At 46.3% G+C, this 23,446-nt stretch overlaps 1 protein-coding gene across 1 annotated transcript in view; it reads left to right on the forward strand.

The window, feature by feature from the left end:
* The window catches only part of wars2 (tryptophanyl tRNA synthetase 2, mitochondrial), a gene marked incomplete at its 5' end in the record, with an annotated part of 23,367 nt that extends 743 nt beyond the window's left edge, over positions 1 to 22,624 (forward strand). Inside the window, 5 exons of the mRNA XM_080838927.1 lie at positions 13,467 to 13,724; positions 17,736 to 17,816; positions 19,034 to 19,116; positions 19,572 to 19,690; positions 21,451 to 22,624. Coding sequence (XP_080695053.1) covers positions 13,467 to 13,724; positions 17,736 to 17,816; positions 19,034 to 19,116; positions 19,572 to 19,690; positions 21,451 to 21,899 — 990 coding nt within the window. The 3' untranslated portion in view covers positions 21,900 to 22,624. The remainder of the gene's footprint in view (positions 1 to 13,466; positions 13,725 to 17,735; positions 17,817 to 19,033; positions 19,117 to 19,571; positions 19,691 to 21,450) is intronic.
* Positions 22,625 to 23,446: the final 822 nt, after the last annotated feature.

The following is a 23,446-nucleotide window of genomic DNA, read 5'->3' on the forward strand; positions in this document are numbered from 1 at the left end:
TACCTAAAAGGCATGCAAAAATCTTGCAAACACCACCAACAGCCCAGCTGACACTGTTAAAAGCTTGCCAACACACTAACTGGTGTCTTTTGGCAGTTAAGCTGGCAAGGTCATGCGTTGAAAGCTTTTCATCCTTTTTGCAGGGTGTACCAGCCCGTAACACAGAACGGCATAGGGCATATCCTGGATGGCTAGTGGGGAAGACTCATGTGTTTATCTGTCTTTCACATGACCATGCTAGCAAAAATGAATTTGAGGATGGTACCTTAACTAGTTGCCTATAAAACCATATCTCAAAAAGTGTCAAATTGTTGCATAGTGTTACTTTAACTATAACTATAGTTTTACAGCCTTAACATTATGCGGTAGTGTTTGGACGTCTGCTCTGGATGCGATGCAATAAATGTGCTGCATTGCATTTTGTGCTTCATTAAAAAAAAAAAAAAAAAATCACTGCCATAAATTACTTAGCTGTAAATAAATCTATAAAGATAAATAAATAAATCCTTTGCGAATACAAATCTAAACATAGCACAAAAAGTAAGGAAATTTGTGTTTGGTAGATTATTTCTTTGTTGTAACAATGCTTCTCGGCAATACATCTTATACCTTTGGAAAGCCTGTTTAGTTCCCTTTTAAATGGTGCCACATTTGTAAGGAACATGCATTTGTGGGATGAGCAGCACAGCTGAGTTTGTGGGGTGCGCCCATGAAAAATGTGCCAAAATTCTCCTATTCTCCTGTTTTTTCATGGTAGAATGCTAAGAGACACCACAACTGGAAAACCCACCTATGTGGGCAATAGTACTATCTCATTACTATCCTCTGTAGGTGTGAAAATGTTCCCATATAATGCTGTAACCAAAAATGCATAAATTCTACCACGTCATGCTGCCCTCCACACAGCAGCTGCGTAAGCTATAAGCTAAATGCATACAAACCTCAAGCAAGAACTCAGGGTTCTTGTGACCTACTGCCAAGGACAACATGCTCATCATTGCAAGGCTTTTCCACCTCATCCTCCCTATGTGTCAGGAAGATGAAGCATTATTCCAAAGAGGAAACAAATGTTAATTAAGGGTGTTTGGTGTTGTAGAGGTTATGAATATGAATAGGCTATTGAAATAGTAATATATTATTTATATATTATTATTATATTTGGATAGGCTATTCAAATAGTCTCTGCACACCATCACAATATATCGTAGACGCAAACTCCTAAACCCTACAGATGCACCCAGAAACAAGATTTGTGGATGCAGCAATACACTACAGCAGTACAATTTTTCAAAATCAATGACGCAATGTTTTTTCTTTCTCTTATTCATTGAAGTAATCTATCACTAATGCATTTGAATGGGTGCCACACAGTTTGTCCCGGGGGGCATTCACTTACTTTCAGGCCCCTGGGAAGATTCCAGGGTTAGTCAAAGCATATTTTGAGGATATTCAGTTCAACACAAGTAACTACACCACATTATGGCAGCATTTGGAAATTGGTATCTTGGCTGGGTGCACCATTCCACCATTGGCTTTCACCATGGCCATGGAGGTTGGCTAATTATAAGAGCATCTAAATGGGTTGTTGGTTGTGAGAGGCTGCAGCGCCCGGTTACCTCCCATCCAAGCTTATAGGAACACCACGATGACACTTACAACAACTGTTGGCTGTTATCAAAGTTGAATTACAATTAGAAATGGGCAAGGAGGAAAGTCAAAGTTTGGTCCGTGAGCAAGAAGAGGAAACTAGATGAGCAGCTGTGGCTTCTCAGGTAAAGGATGAACTGGCATAATGTTGAGAAAAAGGAAGATCTACAGGATGGAATGTGGGCTCTGCGCAGGATTGGAGATCGCTGGCTGATGCCAGAAGGCAACTTCAAGTTCCACAGTGTGTTGTTGTGACTGCTTTGAGCCCAGACATGGTGCTGTATTCTGAGTGTGAGCACGATTCCTTTTGAAGATGTGACTGAGGAAGCCTTTGAAAGGAAGAATCTGAACTATGTAGAATAAGCAAGGCAATAGGGTTGGCCAGCATACACAAGACCAGTGGAGATAGGTGTTAGAGACTTTGTAGCTAGATCAGTCACAACTCTTTTGGTTTTCGAGAATGGTCACTCAAAGGAGCTTTAAAGGAGTTGTCTGAGGTAGCTGAAAAAGCGACTACTTGTGGACTTTGGAGAATAAGCCTGTTTTTCGTGAACAAGCCTGTTGTTGCAAGATGTTTGTGTGCCTAAGGTGACCAGGGTTAATATTTAATTTTATTACCCTACCCTTAGCCTTGGGTACCTAATCCAGGATTTGTAATCTTGGGGGGTTCTACCACTCCCAGCCTCTTACTCTACCCTAACCTGAGTTTATATCCAATCCCTACCCTTACCCTAACCCGGGTTCATACCCCCGAGGGTAACCCCTGCCAACCCTGGGACGCCAGACAGTCTGTGATGCCAGACGACACTGTTGAGGTGGCTGGAGGTGTCATGGGCCTAATTCAACAAAATACTGATGAAGAAAGGTGCCCGATTGACCAGTGAAATGCAAGACATCTTTGTTGTTGTTGCTAACTATTGTTAAGTATCGGTATAATGGTTGTAGTGCACCCTGTTGTTATAATACTTAGAGTTGGTTGTTTGGTATTAGTACTTGCACGTAACCGTAAGGATTGGCAGCTGTGGCAAGTCCCCACCCAATAGCACGAGGAATTAAACATCTTTTCATTCCTATAACTAGGAGGGAAAAAAAAGAAATAGCCCTTTCTATGCCCTATGAAACTTTACAGAAAAGTACTTAAGGGTGACCTGCTCTGGGGTGGGTTCACATTCTTATATATTACATGCCATGGCTTATTATGCACATATGCTCGGGCTCGAGAGATGTTAATGGAGTGTTAACATCCAACAATGAGTCCCTGTACGTTCATAACTATTGGTAACAGCACTAGGTTACAACAATGACCCTAATTGCAGTTTTGTTTTTAAGTTATAATACACTTATAGCCTAATGCTGCACCCACGACATTGCTGGTTTGATGGACGACCTGCTTTGCGCAGTGGGCTAGTGACTGCGCCAAAGCTTTGCAGAATGTACGCACTTCCCTCGGCTGGTCTGTGTTTGGTTAGAACGGAGGCCCGGGAGACTCCGCGGAGGTGTTCAGCAAGGCAGGGGGCCGCGCTCGGAACGGGCTGGCGGCCGAGACGAAAGCATCACAGCAGTGCTTCATTACCAGAAATAACATCAGAAATGAAGTGTTGGTTTTCGTTTTGTTTTAATTTTCTCCAAATGTGCAGCCACACCGGCATTCTTACGGTGCCCAGAGGTGCGATGTGCGTCAAAGCGACACGGAGTTCCGAACGGCTGAAGGAGTGTGAGAAGCCAGTGTAGGCTAATACCGAAATGATCTGTGACCCACGCCTCCTTGCTTCGATGGAGTGCATAATTCCAATGGTCGCAGGATATTAAAAATGTAATTACAATTCACTACATCACCCCGCTGTTTGCAAGAAAATATGTGAAGGCATATGAAGGATTGCGTCTCACAGCAAGTGACCTTCGCTTCGTTGGAGATGGGAAAAACATCCTAAGATAGTTTCAGCAGCCCACAAGTACTTAACATGAATTATGGTGTTATCGTTCACGTTGCCAACTCCGTTGTGATTAAAGTGAAGTAAGCGGATTTACTACCTAACTCAGGCTTCAGCTGTCCTTTCCATTATTAATGTTCCACTCTTTTACTTACATTGACTAATATTATATGTAAATAACATTCTTGTTTGTTGGAGGAATATCTCAACAGGACAGTCGCAAAATAACTTCACATCGATGTTCTTTTCATTCCAGGGAGTGTTGCATTGTGGGATAGCAGGAAGCACACCAGGGCAGAAGCCCCTGACTGTTATAAAACATGGCCTTCCCCATCTGGCCTTTAATCGCCTGTGGTCTTAATGGCTAATATCAGTCATTTCAGCTCAAGCCTTCAGGAAGAGGAAGTCGCTCCTAATTTCTCCTCAGGTTCAGAATCACTGGCTGCGGTGTCGGCTAAAACCATTAAAGCAGTCCCCCGAGCAGCAGGCAGAAGGGAAGTAGAGAGGAGAGGAGGAAAACATGAGGTCTAGTTTGATTACATTAATTGATGACACTATTTATTTTTAGTTGTCATGTAGGCCTCTCAGTTCACACCAGTGCCTTTGCCAGGCCTGTGTGGATCGCCATGATGAAGGATTAGGGTGGGGGGCGCAATGGATGTCTCTCAAATATTCACCACCCTCCATGTTTAAAAATAGGTGAAAATATATGTGTTTTAATTATTTGGATTCTGCGAGGTTACATTCCAAGTAGTCCGCTTGTAGCTCAACTTTGATGTAGTTTCAGTCACGTCCTTGTCCAGGACTTACTTCATGCGGGCAAGGTCTGAGGTTTTGGACGTGGGACAGCCTTGACGTTTTTTAATTAAAACGTCAAACGTATCTGGTGTTGCGCTCTCGGGCTGGGCTCAATCTGAGTCAGTGTCTGCTCTGAGTAAGGAGGAAATTACTGGACTGCTTAGAAAGGGAAAGAGCAAGAGACTGAGGAAAGAGGGAAGGATAGAGTGAGAGAGATGGAGAGCGAGCGAGAGAGAGAGAGAGGGCTAAGATGTGGACACTCTTGGCCAGCATAGCTACTGAGTGCTACCATAATTATAGATAGATAAATTTATGAGGTGTAGGTTATTTCTGCTTCGTTGTGAGTTTTATGTTTATGCTGTGTTATGAGTCGCCTACCGCCTCACCGTTTATTTTATTCGTCTGAACGGAGACCAAAAAACGAGTCATGTCTGTCATTAAATGGTTGATCGATGAAATATCTATATATTAACATACGTAGGACAGCTGAAGGATTTAACAGCTGACCTATGACATTATACCTGTATCTTTGACTTAAAAGTTGTCGTTACATAGAAGAAAGAACATATACCCATCTCCGTTCTATTGTATTTGTCTTTTTTCATTGTAAAATCATCAACATTCTAAAATTGTATTGAAAAAGTAATTATATCTTTAGCTACCATTATAATATATATAAGTTATATATATATATATATAAAAAAGTAATATTTAGTTAAATTTGCCTGCAAACTAACTTTGAGTACTTTAGAAGTACCAAGGACTACTTTTAGATCTGGACGAAGGCCTTATGGCTGTGGCTATGTGGTGATGTTCTTTAACAGGGTGGTGCTGCGGTATGGTGCGGTAGATAGCCTCGTCCCAGATAAACAGTCCAGCTCCAGGGCGCTGCGTGTCAGAGGAGGCTGGAGCCGTCTGGGCCCTGGCCTGGATGGCGTAGGTGGTGGAGAGGTGGTAGTGAGCGTGGCGGTGCTGTCCCAGTTATTTTTGGACCGTGCTCGTCCAGGCCCATTTTCTGCTGGGATGGCTGTTTTTTTTCTTCTTCTCCTTCTTCTTCTTCTTTTGAGAAGGGCCTCCAGTCCCATTAATCAGGGAGGGGGACCCCCTGCGGAGTGCGAGGGCCCCGAGTCCTGGCTCTCCACATTGCACCAGTTCTGTTCCCGCCGCCCCCACAGCGGCCCACCGCACAGTGGGAAGCGCGGAGGAACCTCATCAATCTCACCTGTCCGAGACGTCAACCACAGATTTATTCAAACGCGCCGGACGGCGGACCCCTGCCACCTCCTCTGTGACCCCCCCCCAAACAAACACACACAAACACACTCTCTCTCTCACACACAGACACTCATGGACACGCCGCCCCTCCTCTCTCTCACTCGATCTCTCTTTCTCTCTCACTCCCTCACCGAGACACACAGACGTCTACAGTCACACTCTCGCTCGCTCACTCGCTCTCTCTGTCACACACACACACACACGCGCACACTCTGTCTCTCTTTCTCTCTCCCACACACACACACACACACACAGATATTCAACTGTACACTCACATTCTGCTCCTCCTCCATTCCTATGTTCACAATCTTTGTTCTTTTTGTGATTCTCTGGCTTTTTCTTTCTTTCCTTATTTCTCTCTTTCTCTCTCTCTAAAAAAACCTTGTCCTGCGCTTTGGCTGTGCCACCTCGTCCCTGTTTGTCTTTCCATCCATTCCTCTCTTAAGTCTCTCTTTCAGTATCAGCTAGTCTTGTTTTGATTTGAGGTCACTCCAGCTTTTTGTTTCAAGCTGGGCGCGTGTTAACCGTGCGGACAAACATGGGCTCCCCCCCATCACTCTGTCACCCACTAAAGAGGAAGGGAGGGGGGTACACCAAACACAATTTCCTGCTCGATACTTCACTGAAGCGCCTCTGTTGGCCGAGGCTTAAACAGGCCCCGTCGAGAGGAGCAGAGAAGAAGGTTAGAGAGAGAGAGAGAGAGAGCATGAAAGAAAGAGCAGTTACAGAGAGAGAGATCTTGAAAGAAGGAAAAAGCCAGTATGAAGAGAGAGAGATCTTGAAATAATGAACAAGCCGTTATGGAGCAAGCGAGAGAGAGAGAGAGAGAGAGAAAGAGAGAGAGCATGAAAGAAAGAGTCGTTTTGGAGAGAGAGAGACATCTTGAAAGAAAGACTTATAACACTGGGCTCTGTGTGCGCCGTGTACTTAGTGGGAGACACTCTTCTCCTCGTTCTGGACGAGTCCTCAGAAGCCCCTCCCCCCCAGACCCCTGGGGCTCCCTCTGTGGTTGGAAGATCCGCTAAAAGGAGGAAGGGATGTAGCGACCGACGTGTTGAAATAAGCGCCACAGTGCGGTCACTGATGCTGATATGGTGATGGAGGAGAGCGCTTTGAGTGGTCTGAGTGGAGTGTGTGTGTGTGTGTGTGTGTGTTGGGGGAGACATGGGGTGGGGGGTGATGTGGTGGTGTCTGTGTCACCTGCTGCCTGTTTGCTGTTAGCTCGAGGCTTGGAGGGGGCTCTCGATTCTGATGTACGAGAGGCTAATAGATGCTGCTCTGTTCGCCTCGTCGGCACCTCTGATTGGCTGGTGTCTTCATCCTCTGTGTCGCCTCCCATCCCCTTTTCTCCTCGGCCGTGCTGCACTGTGCCACACAGCACTGCGACTGAATCCTCACACGGCTCAGGATAGACAGGCCTGCTCTCCTGCTCAAGAGACAAACTAGGCCTGGTCCCCAACTTGAGAGGAAAACTAGGCCTGGTCCCCGACTCGAGAGGAAAACTAGGCCTGGTCTCCGACTCGAGAGGAAAACTAGGCCTGCTCTCCGACTCGAGAGGAAAACTAGGCCTGGTCTCCGACTCGAGAGGAAAACTAGGCCTGCTCTCCAAATCGAGAGGAAAACTAGGCCTGGTCTCCGACTCGAGAGGAAAACTAGGCCTGGTCTCCGACTCGAGAGGTAAACTAGGCCTGCTCTCCGACTCGAGAGGTAAACTAGGCCTGCTCTCCGACTCGAGAGGTAAACTAGGCATGGCCAAACTCAGGTCACAGGCTGCCTCACCTCAGATGAGGAATTTCCAGATGCCAGTCCGTGTGAATGACACAGTACATCCTTTGTTTGTGTTTATCTATTCATATTAAAAGTCTGATTGTCTTAATGAACATTAGCGTCAGTCCTATTCCACATGCTGTTAATATAGGTTTTTATTTATTTAAGCATTTTCTATTTATTTAAGTTTTACTTATCTTTTAAACAGGGCTTAACCACACTCTCATTTGCAACCACAGGTTATTTATTTAACCCTGGTGTAACCGGACAGGTCAACTCAGAACCCATTTCAGTCTGTCTTCACAGGCAGGTGTACTTCTTTACCGTGCAGACCACACAGTTTTAGATGCCCCCGTCTTATTTTTCTAGTGTTAGGTGCGACTGTTTAAGCGCCGCGTTTGACCACCCTGCTCTGGACGCCAGTTTGACAGTGGAGCGCATGAATACTGTAAGCCTAAGGAGTCTTCTATCCTTCCCGTGTTGTCACCAAAAAAGCCCGGTGAACAGGCCGTTCTGCTCTTCCCCAGAATCTCTGCTGCTCTGGTTCTCCTTGGACATGGAAAAACGGGGTAATATTATTACAAAAAGAGAAAACATTCCTCTGTTTTTGTAACTAACCCAATCAGTTCCAATCGAAGACGGGACTGTTTTTCTGCCTAATGGAGGCAGTGCATTGCTGAGTAATATCATTATTGTCCTTCTTTGGGCTGGGATCTGAGTCTTATTTTCCATGCTCGGCTTTCCGTGGGACGGACCAGGCCCGGGTGAGCAACGGGAGACTCTGGGATGGCCTCAGGACGTAGAGGAAGGTCTCTGTTCTTTAACAGGCATGGGAGACAGACACATTCTCTTACTGGTCTTTATTAAACCACACCCTGTGTGTGCACCAAACCCTGTGCTCACTCGCACTTACACACACTGAGGCACACTGATACTCACACAAAAACACACACGCTTTCACACACTGAGACACACAGAGACACACTGACACTCACTCACTCGCACACACACACACACACACACACACACACACACACTTACAAACACTAAGACACACTGAGACACACTGACACTCAAACACACACACACACACTTACACACACTGACACTCACACACACAAACACACTTACACACACTGACACTCACACACACACACAAACACACATACATACACATACTTACACAAACTGGACTCACACACACACACACTTACACACACTGACATTCACACACACACACTGACACACACACACACAAACCCTTTATCAGCCCTCTTAAACTTTTGCACACTCTCTCACACGTACACAGACACACTCACATGCACACAGAGAAGGAGTGGAAAAGCACTTGAATTGACAGTGTATACCTCCAATTACGCAACAGTTCAATCACACACTCCCTAGGTTCAGTTTACTCCCCTTCACACACACACACACACACACACGCACGCACGCATTTGTACACACACACTTGCAACCATACACATGCCCACATACACACACACACAAAAACAGGCACATGGATGAACTTGAGTAGCTGTGAAAATATACGAGTGTGAACTCGCACTCAGCATCTCTCACACATTTAAACTCAAACACACACACGCACAGACACACACACACACATTCACTGTCTCTCCCTCTCTCTCACTCTCTCACACACACACACACCCTCTCACTCACTGTCTCTCTTTCTCACACACACACCCTCTTACTCACTGTCTCTCTCTCACACACACACACACACACCCTCTCACTCACTGTCTCTCATACACACACACACATTATTAAATACATTCTCCATCTTCCCCTTCCCCATTCCCATACGTACGCGTGTCGTGGGCTTAGACTCATGATCTCATAAGAATGTAGACAAGTGTGAAAACATGGGTTGGTAGTGTATGTAACCCTTTGAGCTGTTGGTGTTCCTATCCCCCCCCCCCCCACACACACACACAGGATAATGTATATGCCATCTGCTGGATACAGATGAAGGAGGCTTTCGTCACCTTGCCTGTTCCGCAGCACAACAGCGTTGCGCTTGTCAGTTTTATATATGAGGAGCGAACACCCAGAGTTACCACTCCTGCTGTGTGTCATCAAGGAGAAGGGAGGAAGTGTGTGTGTGTGTGTGTGTGTGTGTGTGTGTGTGTGTGTGTGTGTGTGTGTGTGTGTGTGTGTGTCATTAAGGAGAAGGGAGGAAGGGGAGACACAAAGAGAGAGAGAGGAAGGATTGAGAGGAAGAGAGAAAGAGAAGAGAACTACGTGAATGGATGAAGAGAGACGGAAATGGAGAGAGAGAGCAAAATGGAGTGAAATTAAATGAAAAAAAGACAGAACATGTGTACCAGGAGAGTTGGGGGAGGGAGGTGGGTAAAGTAATGTAGCTCCTCACATCATGGAGGCCTGGTGAATTGACCAATTAGATGTCTTCATCTCCGTGGAGACGCATCATTTTTTTTTAAAATGAGGTGTACCTGATGTGCACATTTACACAGAAAACACACACACACACACACAAACACGCCATTACTCATGCAAACAGGACTCCAGCATCTGGCAGTGTACCATGCTAGTCGCCACGGTAATATTTGCAGCATTTCCCTGCAAAATTCCTCTCATTCTGAAAGATTATGCACACCAGCCCCTGAGAGGGGGCCAGATCGCGCTGGCAGGATGGGCCCAACGCGCTGGCAGGATGGGCACCAACAGTTTTGTTGCAGCAACACAAGCAGCCTGGGCCCTTTGCCAGACTACAGGCACGAACAGCTTCTGTCTGTAGTCCGTAACAGCGCAAGCAACCTAGTGGCATTTGCCCAGGCCGCAGAGCAAAAACATCGTCTTAATGTATTAAGTACACGAAATGCCGTGAATTTGTAGTCGTGTTTACACCAGTCGTGTTTGGATTAACACATTTCGAGAGGTCCATGACTGGACTGATTTATCAACCTTTGCATCTGCCACACTGAACGGCGTTCAGACGGAACTCGGTTCTGGTTAGAAACCAAATGTGTGTTGCCCAGCGAAACACAAAACGAATATAGAGAAGGGGAATTTGTTCGTAAATGATGGAGGAGACTTCTGGTACTGCGGACAGGGGAAATTAATGAGTTCTGGGGGAGCCTGTAGGGGGAGGTCTCTGACAGTCATGAAATGCTTGAAGGCCTTGTGGGAGAAAGCATTACGGTTATTGCCTCAAGTCAAGTCGAAGTTTTGACACCACTAAGTTGAACGGCTGCAGAAAGTTGACCGTATTACTCCTTACAGAGAGGATAGTTTGTACTGAGAAGTGGGCCATAGACACGTATTTCTGAGATGTTTTGGCTGGGGCTTGGCACGTTGTGGATGAACGCAATCCTACCCTATGTGTTCAGTTACTCCATCCTTCAACACGTGTTTAAGAAACTCCATGCACATAAAAACCGTTTTACTTCAATACCACCATTATGAAATGTAACCATTGATGCTTACAGTTCAGGATTTTTTTTTAATTAGCTTAACATAACTCATCGTGAAAAAAACAAAAACCTTCTCTCAGTCTGTCAGCCGTTTGTTATGATTTTCCTCTCTTCGCTGTATAGCCTCCTATTTAATTTCAGCCCCCCTGACTCCGAGCCATTAAAAAAAAATAACTTCTTGTACATTTTCCTCTCCCCCCACCCCTGCGCCCTCTTCCCCGGCTCCCGGTAGATGCGAGGTGTGATACACTGATTATTCCGTCGGCGGTTGTCGTTGGCAGGGTTTCAGCCAAGGTGCGATTGTCTTGAATGACACCATTACCATGTCTGCATGGCTAATGACGTTCCCAGGGGACCTGGGGTTAGTGCAGGGTGGGGTGGGGGGGACGTGTCAGCCTCGAGGTGAGAACACACATGAGCCAGAGTACCGACCAGCCGCCTGCGCCCCCCTCCCAAATCACTCCTGACACCTCGGAGAGGGGCCCCCCTGTTGAACCGGTGGCAGTCCACTGTGATTACTCATTCTCGGTAATGACATAAGTGCCCTGTTCCTTCCTGCCCTGCCGGGCCCTGCTTCGTAAATGACCCTGGATCAGTTCTACCAGCTCAAAGCGGCATGGGAGACGGACAGAGCCCACAGAGAGACTGATGTCGGATCAGTTTCAGAACCACGCAAGAAGAAACGTTAGTCAGTGGTGATTGTTGTAGATTGGTTTTGTAAGGCTGCCATAGTCCTCCTCTGTATTATGGACCTTATGGTTTTATCTGACCGACTAAATGTGAATGTGTGGACCATACATACACACATACACATACACACACACACACACACACACACACACACACACACACACAGTGGCTACCTTGGCTGTGGGCCTTTAACCATAATGTATGATAGATGCAGTGGAGCTCCATTTTTTCTTCTGCAGCTGAAATAAGAGCAGGCAGTCATCAGAAAAGATCCTGTCGTAAAGAGTCCCCCCCCCTCACTGCCCCAAGTCAAACCCAAACCTCAGGAATTCATCTTAAATGGGGCACATGGCTGGTTCCTGCTGGGGCACTGCTACCTTGCCTGGTTCCTCTACATGAACCCAGACATCAGGTTCACAAGCCCCCCAAACCTGCCGCGGGGCTATTACTCTCACTGCTCTTCCTCCCAGTCTTCCTCCTACTCTTCTTCATCCTTTTCCTCCTGATCCTGGTGCGTAGCTGTGGGTGAAGGAACGGTTCCAAGCAGGACAGGATCGGTTCCAGGGGGCTAGCGGGATTACCGGAACCCTGTGCCAGAACTCAGTGGAACAGTCTTGCGCCAGAACCAGCCCTGATGAAACTAAATATTTGCCCGGGGAGTCGAACAACTACAAGCCGTATCTGAGTGCGTGCGTGCGTGCGTGCGTGCGTGTGAATGAGTGTGTGTGCGTGTGTCTATATTATTCAAGGAGGAAAGAGCAATTCCTCACCCCCTTCTAAATGAAACAAAGCCTTTGTTGTTCACTGGTATCTGATGCTAAAGTGTTTTTAATGTCGCCCCGTAGCGCGACTGGTCTCCCCCTCTTTATTTTTAAAACGCTTGGAAAGGCTCGCGCTACTGTGGAGAGCCGTTTCCCCCTCGCGACTCTGCTGCTTTTAAAAGGCTCTCATTGGCCGGCCTAAGGGCCCTTGGCTGTTTTTATTGGCCGGAAAGGGGTTCCGCTCTGTCGCTCTCTCACCCCGTAGGATACTCTGGAGTGTGAGGCATGCCTTGGATTTATCGTTTTGATAACAGCCGTAAAACCCACGCTGGCTTCCTCCGTCTCCGACAGCCTTGACTCCTAACTGCTAGTGTGAGGAACTGCAGGTGTTTGAGACACTCTCACACACACACACACACTTAGACAGTCACAAACTCTCTCACATACACAAACACTCTCGCTCACTCACTTACACACACACGTAGACATAGGCACAATCTCTCTCACATAGACACACACTCACACACTCTCTCACATATACAGACTTACTGACACACACACACACTCACTCACACACACACACACACACACACACACACACACACAAATCTTTCCCCTCCCTTCTTTCTTTCTTCTGCTCTCCACTGTTTTCTCTCTCGCAAAATCATTTTTTATTACATTCTTTTACACACATTTTATTTGTTTTCCCTCCCTTGTTCTCTGATCTCTTTTTTCCTTCCTCTATTCTCTCTTTCTCTCTCTCTCTCTCTCTCCCTCTCTAAGAAGTTTCTTTTTCTTGCGTCTTTGATTATTTTTGTTCCCTCTCCTTGTTTCTCATTGTAGATTCAGTGGGGAAACCAACACATTTCTCATTTCATTGTTTTAAGCTATTTATCTCTCTCTCTTTTCATCCCTCTCTCCCCCATCTCTGATTCTCTCTCTCTCTTTTCATCCCTCTCTCCCCCATCTCCGATTCTCTCTCTCACTTTTCATCCCTCTCTCCCCCATCTCTGATTCTCTCTGTCTCTTTTTATCCCTCTCTCCCCAATCTCTGATTCTCTCTCTCTCTCTCTTTTCATCCCTCTCTCCCCAATCTCTGATTCTCTCTCTCTTCTCATCCCTCTCTCCCCCACCTGTAGGATCCTCCTGGGGGTCGGGTGTTCTCCGGTATCCAGCCCACAGGCGTGCCTCACCTGGGGAACTACCTGGGCGCTCTGGAGAGCTGGGTGTCCCTGCAGGACGTGTACGGCTCGGTTCTGTACAGCATTGTGGACCTGCACGCCATCACCCAGCCCCAGGATCCGACACTGCTGCGCCAGAACGTTCTTGACATGGCCGCCAGCCTGCTCGCCTGTGGCATCGACCCCGAGCGTTCCATCCTCTTTCAGCAGTCTCAGGTGGGCCCTGCATACACACACACACACACACACACACACACACACACACACACAGAGGGTCGGGCCGGGAACATAATTCGGGCCTGGCAGTGTTTACCTTGACCGCCCCTAATTTTCCCCAAAATATGCGCCACAATATCAGGCTATTTATAATATCTCAGCTGAACAATAGATATTAAATTGGCAGTGCTGCTGTTGTTTCAGAGCCATGGAACATGTCATTCTTGCAATTGAAACATTTAGTTTGTTTTGTTTGTTCTGGTTTGGATGGTAGTTAAAGAACAAATCAAACACGTTTGGTTTTGGGCACGCAGAATAAGTCATGGCAGGCTCCGTATGATGACTCCCCTCTGGCCTAGCTCTGCTAACGCTGCCACTCCATGCAGTATCACCTGTGGAGTTGTCATGTCACTCATTCTGGGCAGCGGCCTCCTCTTCTTGGCCCTGCTCTCCCCTGGAATCAGCCTGTGTCCGGACTCTTTGCTCCTCCCCTTCATTTGGCGCCAGTATGCTTAATTTTGCCTGGCACTGACATAGGTATCGCTAGTTTTGACTAGATTTGTTAACTTAAGACATTTTGTAGCTTCGGCCTTGAGATAATTATTTTTAATTACTTTTCAACTCTTTCTCTTTTTGTGACCTTCATCCATATGTATTTTCGATCTCTATTTTCATAATAGCTTTTTGTCTTGATTTGATTACTTCCCAACTGACCCCTGACATTACATGGATGGATGGATCTACTTGAAAGGGTTGAGGGGGGAGGTGACGACGGTAGCACTTCCTGCACCTCCCTTGCAGTAGGTAGCCTATTTGGGTCCGTGTCACCCCCAGTCAAATGGGCTGTTCCACACCAAGTGGGCCACAACCAGCAGGTCAAATTATTTGACCCTCACAATTTCCCCACAATTACTGGTGGCCTTTCAGCTCACTAGGTGCAGGGTTTGGACTGTGAGTGATTTTTTTTGCATGGAGAAGAAGCATTTGATTTCTTTGTGCATAGTGTAAACCTTCAGGATAGTCCTCTTTTGGAAAGAAAGACCCTGCCTGTTTAACAGGCCAGTTACATTTGTGTGTTGCACAAACTTTGAGAATGCCTGTTGAACATGCACAGTGCTCAGTTATCACACACCTGCAGATTGAAACTAAAATAAAAATAAATAATAAAATTGCTGTGATGGAAATCCCTGTCCTTTCTCCAAACACGGACCTTAACACAACCATCCATCATGATCAAATTGGGAAATATATTCCTGGAAAGGAGAGGGGAGGTTACTGTGCAAACACATTAAGCTGAACCGGCCAAGGAGTTAAGTAGAAATAATGCCTGTCGGTTAAAGAGGAGAGTGTAATACTCTCGCGGCTACCCTCCAGCTTCCAGGGCTTCCCAGTGAGAAGTGTTGGCATCATTGCCTGCCGGTAGCCATCCCATAATCTCCGTCTCCAGGTAGAGTGGGCGATATCCTAGGTGTGTGTTGATTCTGTAGAAAGGCCAGGTAATTGTGGTTACTTGAGATATTGTTGGCGTCTTAAATCAATTTCAAGTTCTGTTTGTGTCTGTGATGAATCTGAGGAAAGAGCCGTTATTTTTTTATTTAATTGTATTTATTCCGCAATTTATTTCACTATGGCATTCTTTATCCTATCTTTTTTTTTTAACCTACCCTTTAACCTTTCCTGTGTGTGTGTGTGTGTGTGTGTGTGTGTGTGTGTGTGTGTGTGTGTGTGTGCAGGAATAACGGACTTGTTTCTACTGTGAATGTAAAAGGGGGCCCCATAAGTACAGTAGGGAGCAGGGAGTGTAAATAACACAGGTAGTGTGTGCAGTAACCTGCCTCATCCCAGTGAGGAGAGCCCAAGGGCTGATGATATCTGCAGTGTAACCACCGTCTGAAGGGCGCCGTAATCAGGGTGGACATTTCCCTCCTACTGGACACCTGAGAGTGTGGCTTTCTCCTTACTTTCCTCCCAAACATGTGCCGGTGTGTGTGTGTGTGTTGTTAAGTGTGCACCAACTCAGCACTTCACATATGAATACACCACACCACACAAACACACACTCACACACTCACTCTCATGCTTACACACACACACACACACACACACACACACACACACACACACACACACACACACACACAAATGCACTCACACAGAGGCCTATTTTTGTTCCCGTTTAACTTCATGCCACATATCTTGGCAGTGCCGGAGACCTCCCATTGAACACACGAGCCCTGGTCTGTTCCACATGTAAAAATAAAACTGCCGCCCAAGGAAAACACTTGACTTCATTGAGAGAAAAAAAACAGTGACAAGCTGAAATCAATCGTGTCTTAAGTGAGGGGCTTCAAACCGAATCAGATTTAAGGTCTGGATTGTTTCTTTGTGTGTGTGTGTGTGTGTGTGTGTGTGTGTGTGTGTGTGTGTGTGTGTGTGTGTGTGTGTGTGTGTGTGTGTGTGTGTGTGTGTGTGTGTGTGTGTGTGTGTGTGTGTGTGTGTGTGTGTGTGTGTGTGTGTGTGTGTGTGAGTGAGTGTGAGAGAGAGAGAAAAAGAAAGAAAGAAAGCGAAAGAGAGAGAGAGAGAGAGAGACACACAATGAAAGAGAAAGAGTTGTGTGTTGTGGTTACGCCCTTTTCTTTTACCGGAATAATGTCCACAGTTTTAGATTTATGGGAATATTTTTGGCAGTTTCACATAATAGAAATCCACACATGAAGGCAAGCGCGAATGGGCCTTTATGGCTCCAGCTTTCTCTCCTTTCGGCGCTCGGACGGTATGCTCGAGTGATATCTTTATTTATGCTTCGCACCCCGCGGTTTTTACCGGCTCTCGCTGTGCGTGCCGTTTGTTACATAAGCACCGTTGTCCCCGTGGCGGATCGAGGCACAGATCGGGTTCTGTCCTAATGTTTCTGCCGGTGGTGTGTAACAACATCTTGAGCGGTATCGCTTTCTTTTTAGTGCCTTTGCTGTCATTGACATGCCCGCCATTACGTACGCTCGCATAGGCTGGCCGGATGCTGTAAATATAGGTTTTATTTTTCTAAATGTATATACGATTAAAAAAAAGGGGGCTAGTGTGAAATTGTGTTTTATGTTCTTCTCTCTCGTGGGGGCTTAAGTCAGGTGTCTCACAATCCCTTTGTAAAAGAGAGAGGCGTCATGCGGCGACATCGCCAACGCCCAGCCAGTTTACTTCTTCTTACGAGTGGTCTTCGCTCCTTTCTCCTCTTCCTCCTTTTTCTTCAGTCACCAAGGCGCCATGCCCCCATCCTTGTCATTTTGGTATGGTATGGTATGATGATATAGAGCAGCGTGTTCTAAACCTTCCTCAGATGTGTTTGGTGAGGAGGGCAAACTGTAGGTTTCTGGTTGTGCAGAGTGACTTGAGGATGCCCCTTACTACGACTGAGGTTGGATGGACAGAGTGAGGTCCCTCCTGATCATCTGTTTGGGTTGGTAAAGAGACTGGGTAGCATATGGGGGGGGGGGGGGTACCTGCAGTACTCTTAAACACCACACGGGGGGGCTAAGAATGGTCCCTATATAGACACTGGACAACATTTATAGAAGTGGGGTTCTGCTGAGAGCTCTCTCTCTCTCACTCCCTTTTCTTTCTCGCGCTCTCTTTCTCTCGCACTGTGTGTGTGTGTATGTATGTGTGTAGAGTCAATATAACACTTGCCAAGCATCATGTGTGTAAGACTTGTGGAGCAGATTTAGGAAGGGTAGAATAAAATGTCCTTTATTAGAAAAAGAGGTTGAAACCTTTAGATTCACATCTGAAAGTATTTACATTGTACCATTCTCCTTAGCCAGTGTCTGATGCTCCTTAGATGACGTGCTTGTTCTCAAGTGTGGACATCTGTGCCTGTGTCCGCAATATGTGTGTGTGTGTGTCTCCACATGTGTGTGTGTGTCTTTGTGTGTGTGTGTATGTGTCTCCACATGTGTGTATGTGTGTGTGTGTGTGAGTCCAGCTCTAACTCAGTCTCCCCTTACCTGTCCGCAGGTGGCAGAGCATGCAGAGCTCTCCTGGATTCTGGGCTGTCTGACCAGCATGCCCCGCCTGAGGCACCTGCCACAGTGGAAGGTGAGAAAAGTGCCCGCCTCGTCACGGCATGTCACCCCGCGTCACTTCATCAGAGCGATCGGAGGGCCTTCGTTCGCACACAGATGTTCCATGTTTGCCTTGTGTAAAAACGTCCAGCCCATTGTGTTTTACGATGCCCCTTAAAAGAGACTAAAGCGCTCTCTCTCTCCCTTCTCTTTTCTTCTCTTTTTCTGTCCATCAGCCTTCATCTCTCTCTCTCTCTCTCTCTCCCCTTCTTTTTTTATTGTATCTCTTCTTTCTTTCTCTCTCTCTCTCTCCCTCTGTCCCTGTCTTCGTGTCTGCCTCTTTGTTGTTTAATCAAAACCACTGAAGGGGATGAAGGGTGTGCAGAAAGGTGCAGCTGATCCCTAACTCACCACAGTTCCCTCTCTCCCTTTTTCTTTCTCTTCTTCTTTCCTTTCCCTCTCGATTCTTGCTCTCTGGCATTTTTTTATTTTAGTTTTTTTTTAAACTTTTTTGTGCTATTTCACTCTCATTCAGTCCTCCCTTCATATTCTTCCCCCATCCATGTTTTCAAATAGTCTGCTGGAATGGGTTAGAACGTTGATTCGCCCCGTGCATGTGGCTCGATCTTATTTTCGTGCTTCAACCAGTTTGAGTCAACGGGTCAGCAAGGCTGTGCCGGGCCGAACCATCGCTCTGAAGGAGACTAGAGGTTCACCGGGCAGCCAGCTGAGAGAGGCAGCGAGAGAAAGAGAGGGAGTAAGAGAGGGAGTGAGAGAGGCTTGCCTGCTGGAGCGGCGAGGTGGCGGCGGCTCGTAAACTCCCTCGCCTCCCTGTTTGCACCACGGTCGAGTGCACAGCAAACGTGCCGGAAAAGAAAGCCATCCCCTCCCGAACGGCGAGCCGCCAGAGCCGGCGCTAACGCGAGAAGATTCCCCATGCGCACGTAGCCGGCCTGCCGGTGGCTGGATTTCCTTTGTTTGTTCAACTTGTTTGCTCGAGCCAAACAAGCGAGAAGGAGAGAAAAATGTTTATGTGTGTGTATGTGGGAGAGCAGGGTCGTCAGACCAAGAGTCAAAGGAAGTCTGAGAGAAAGCCTGCGTGAAAATGTGTTTATTAGGTATCATTGGTTGATTTTTAATGGCTGAATGGGTGACAAAGTGCAGAGCTGAACATCTGTATATCCTTTCTTATTACTCCATGTCGCTTTTTGATCCCTCTTTCTCTCTCTCTCCCTTTCCCTCACTCTGCAGATGAAAAGCAAACAGAAGAACGAGGGGAGTGTTGGACTGTATACATACCCAGTTCTCCAGGCGGCAGACATTCTCCTCTACAAGTGAGTCTCGTCGCAAACACTCTTTTGAGAGCCCTACAACTGAAAATGAAACACGGAAATCGATGCAGCATTTTTACATTTTTATGCCTTTGAATTTGCCTCATATATATATAACTTCATAACCCAGCTGGAGTTAGAAGGAAAACTATAAGATTGACTATAAGATACTAGCACTGCATCGTTAATCTCATGGCTTGCTCAGTGTATTTTGAATTTTACTTACAAGTTTACAAGACATCAATTAACAAAGGAATTTTTCAACCTTTTTCTGTTTCATAGACATACTTCATGTTATTAAGTATTTTTTGAAATGTGGCAGATTAATGTTAAGAATTTTACTGTGGACTAGTTGGCCTAGTCTGCACCTCCGACTGCACCTCCGACTGAAATCAATTATTATGATCGGTTATTGTTGGTTATTGAGGGTGGGTTTGGGTGTGCCTGTGGTCTGGCAGGTCCTCACATGTTCCGGTCGGTGAGGATCAGGTCCAGCATCTGGAGCTGGCTCAGGACCTGGCCCGGGTCTTCAACCACCATTACGGAGAGTTCTTCCCCGAGCCCCGTGCGCTACTCAGTAGGTTATGTACACAAGCATTTACATGGTGAACACGCAGGCACACACTTCATGCTGAATATACACTACAGGCTTTGCAGGCGCATAAAATACGCACACGCACACAAACACACACACACACACACACACACACACACACACACACACACACACACACACACACATGTGGACACACACAATGCATCCAGTAAAAATAAAAGGTCTACATGTAAAAGCATACTTTTCTCAGCTGTTGGGTCGCAACCCCAAAAGTGGGTTGCGGAATCATTGTCTGTGGGTTGCAGAATTTGTGTGTTCCTTCAGAACTTTGATGACTTTTGGAGAAAATACTTGGAACTGTGGGATTTATTTTGAAATAGAAAAGGCTGGGTCTTTGCAGTTCTCATGCCTCAATCACAAAAGGGAAAAGGGAGCTCTCGGATAGAGACAAAGAAAGTTCTGTGAGGGGGGCAGATGCAGAGCCTACAATATGAGAAAAGTGAAGCAAAACTTTCTGATGTCAGACTTGACTATGAATGCTCGGATAAAAGTAGGCCCTATGTTTAGGTTGGCATTTTTTGTTTATTTTGTTTTGTTTATATTCTATAAAATCTGGGTCACAATTTAATAACTAGGAAATTGTGATTCCCAAGGCCAGACCAGTTGAGCCACGGCTCAAGAGTTAACATAGACACAGTATCCTCGTATGCGTATAATCACACACACATTATATACGTGTCGGTGAGTCCAATAAGACCAAGAACATTGTCTAAGTTTGCTCACATATTATGTTCCTGTGAACTCCTCTGTTCTACACACAAGAGGTAGTGTGCGTGCACTCACAGTGATATCCATGTACGCACACAGTCAGGATTTCCAACATGGAGCACAACAAGCCCCTTTGCCTGGCTACGACCTTTTATGGTGCATAATTATCGCCGTCCTAAAAGGACAATATGCAAGCAATCATGCGTGCGATGGCGCTTTGATTAAAGGAAGACTTCCATGCTCCCCTATTGAAATAATAGGGTGCTAATAGACATGGGGAGTTCCCGCACAGTGACTTCAGACAGGGTAGCACGGGGACAGCGGGGGAAAAATATGATGATGAGGTTCTTTTATGGCTGATTTGGACTTTTTTTCCTGTAGTTTGGCGGGGGGGATGGGGTCCTCTTTTGCCTAAATGAAAGTGGGTCTGAAAATCAAATACGACCCCGACACATGCGCTATAATCAGTGCCAGAAGTTCAAAGGTCGTTCCTTGGAAAATGAATGTTTGAAACCAGCACAAGGGATGTAGTGATGTGTCATGGATATCGCCGATGATGACGGGTCCCAACAGCATCGTGCATGTCACTGAATAGGGGGAGAGTGAAGCTTAACTGGGTCAGTACCGACGTCTATTGATTGATTGTCTATTGACGTCGCAGTTATTGATTAAAAGCTATTGATTAGCAGTTCCTTGTTGTGGCTTATTTACAGTCTGTATGGTTTGGATGAGCCCTTGTTGAAGGTTGTATTTAGCAGGTACTAAACTTTGTACTGTTTGAAATTGCCTCGAAGAAAATGCAGGAATGGGAGACTTCCCTCCTTTGTGAAAAAGGCAATGGGCTTGTTTCTCATACATCAACAGGATGAAATAAGTGCTACGTGTATGTACATAGTGAAATGTAAGTATGGGACATATACATGGATGTCTGGGTATCTTATTTAAGCATTTTTTCTATTTCTTTTTGTTTTTCTCCCTCTCCCTCTCTCTGACTCTCTCTGTCTTTCCTTCAGGTTCCACGCGAAAAGTGAAATCGCTCCGTGACCCGTCATCCAAGATGTCTAAGTCGGACCCCCAGAAGCACGCCACCATCAACCTGACCGACTCGCCTGACGACATCGTCCTGAAGATCCGACGTGCCGTCACCGACTTCACCTCCGAGGTGACCTACGACCCTGACACTCGGCCCGGCGTGTCCAACCTGGTGTCGGTCCATTCCGCTGTTACGGGCCTGAGCGTGGAGGAGGTGGTCCAACAGGCCCAAGGGATAGATACAGCCCGTTACAAGCAGCTGGTGGCCGAGGCTGTGGTCCAGAGGCTGGAACCCATTCGGCTGGAGATTCAGAGACTGAAGGAAAACAGGGACCACTTGGAGAAGGTTCTTGCCCAAGGAGCCCTGAAAGCCCGTGAGCTGGCCTCCCCGGTACTGAAGGAGGTCCGGCAGCGCGTGGGGTTCAACTGAGTGTGGGCTTTGTTTGTCTGTGTTAACGCCATGGCTGCCCTGTCCTCCGAGGAAGATGGATCTGCTTATCTGCAGGGTCTCGTCACAGCCTTAATGTAACACTTAATGTTACATCAGATGTTCCAAAAGAGCTGGATTAGATTAATAGACTTATTTACCTTCATCCCAAAAATGTGATTATTACTTGACCCTGAAATGGAATCTCATGTCATAGAAAAGGAAAGCAGGGAGAATCAAGCCATTATTCTTTTTTTCTTTTGCTTTTGAAGAAAGTTTTCTTGTGATCCTGGGATGGAGAAACTTGATAAACGTCTGTAATGTAGTAAAGTTTGTCAGTTTGTTATGGTTGTTGTGGTCCCATTTCAAGGTCATGTTACGATTAAAGTAAAGACCGCTATTGGTTGTAATATGCGAACAGCTAAACTCTGCAGATGAACAGACGAAGAGAAGGAGGACAGGAAAGCCCTGGTGTAGAGAGAGATGGAGGAAAGGAAAGTCCTGATGTAGAGAGAGATGCACAGTCTTCCCGGTGGCCTGTGGGAAAAAGAACTCTTCTGTATCCAACTGGCCCTGCGATCTTGAGGAGACTGATTGTTTGCCCAGAGTGTATTCTGGGACATTTTTTTATGGACGCTGCGGAAAACTAAAGCAAGACTGGTGATACTGTCTCTACTGTACAGGTGAGGTGAGAGAGACAAGCTTCTCCTTGCACTGTTGAACACACACTTGAGTCCTTATTTCTTTTGTCATGTTTTCTATTTATTTGGACAGAATAAATGTAAAAGAATATTGTATTGAAATGATTTGTACAGTGTTGACGCTCATGAATACCTATTCACACCTACAGCATGTCTACTGACAACTCGACACACACACTCACACACACACTGGATGTAAAATCCCTTTCACACCTGCAGTCCATCCTCCACAACATACATATGTGAGTGGAAATTGGGCCTTAGACACACGCAGATGCAAATGCATTCACACACACACACATACCACACACATACCACACACATGCACACAAACACGCACACAAAAGACCACTGGTACAGCCATCATCATTTCCCCTCATCATTCAGTGCTGGTCAGCAGCGCGACACATCGTGAACACCTCCCCTTCACTGTGATGGTTGGACGGACCGTCCGACCTGCCTCTGGTTAAGATAATATTTCCACCTTCTGCGGTCCATCTTGACGTCTTCTCTCCGCCAGCCTGTCTAATGGATCAAATAAACTGTGGGGTCTGGCCTCCACCGTTATTTTCCAGATGGATATTTACCTGGGAACCGGGAGGGTGCTGTAGATGCCCTGCGTACATGTTTGGCCTTGACCTCAACCCTCTTTACAATCCAAAATTATATATCTCGGGGGTCTGTTCTCATCTATAACACCTATTATAGTAATTGTAAAAGCTGGCTCAGCACAGCTGAGTTCTGATAAAGCCAAGCACTGTTTCTCTCCCCCCTCCTTTCGACGTCTCCCTCTCGCGCTCTCTTTCCCGCTTATGTCATGTTTATTTACAGTGGCTCGAGCACCTGTGA

The sequence above is a fragment of the Sprattus sprattus genome (genome assembly GCF_963457725.1).
Source record: "Sprattus sprattus genome assembly, chromosome: 5".
Taxonomy (NCBI): Eukaryota; Metazoa; Chordata; class Actinopteri; order Clupeiformes; family Clupeidae; genus Sprattus; species Sprattus sprattus.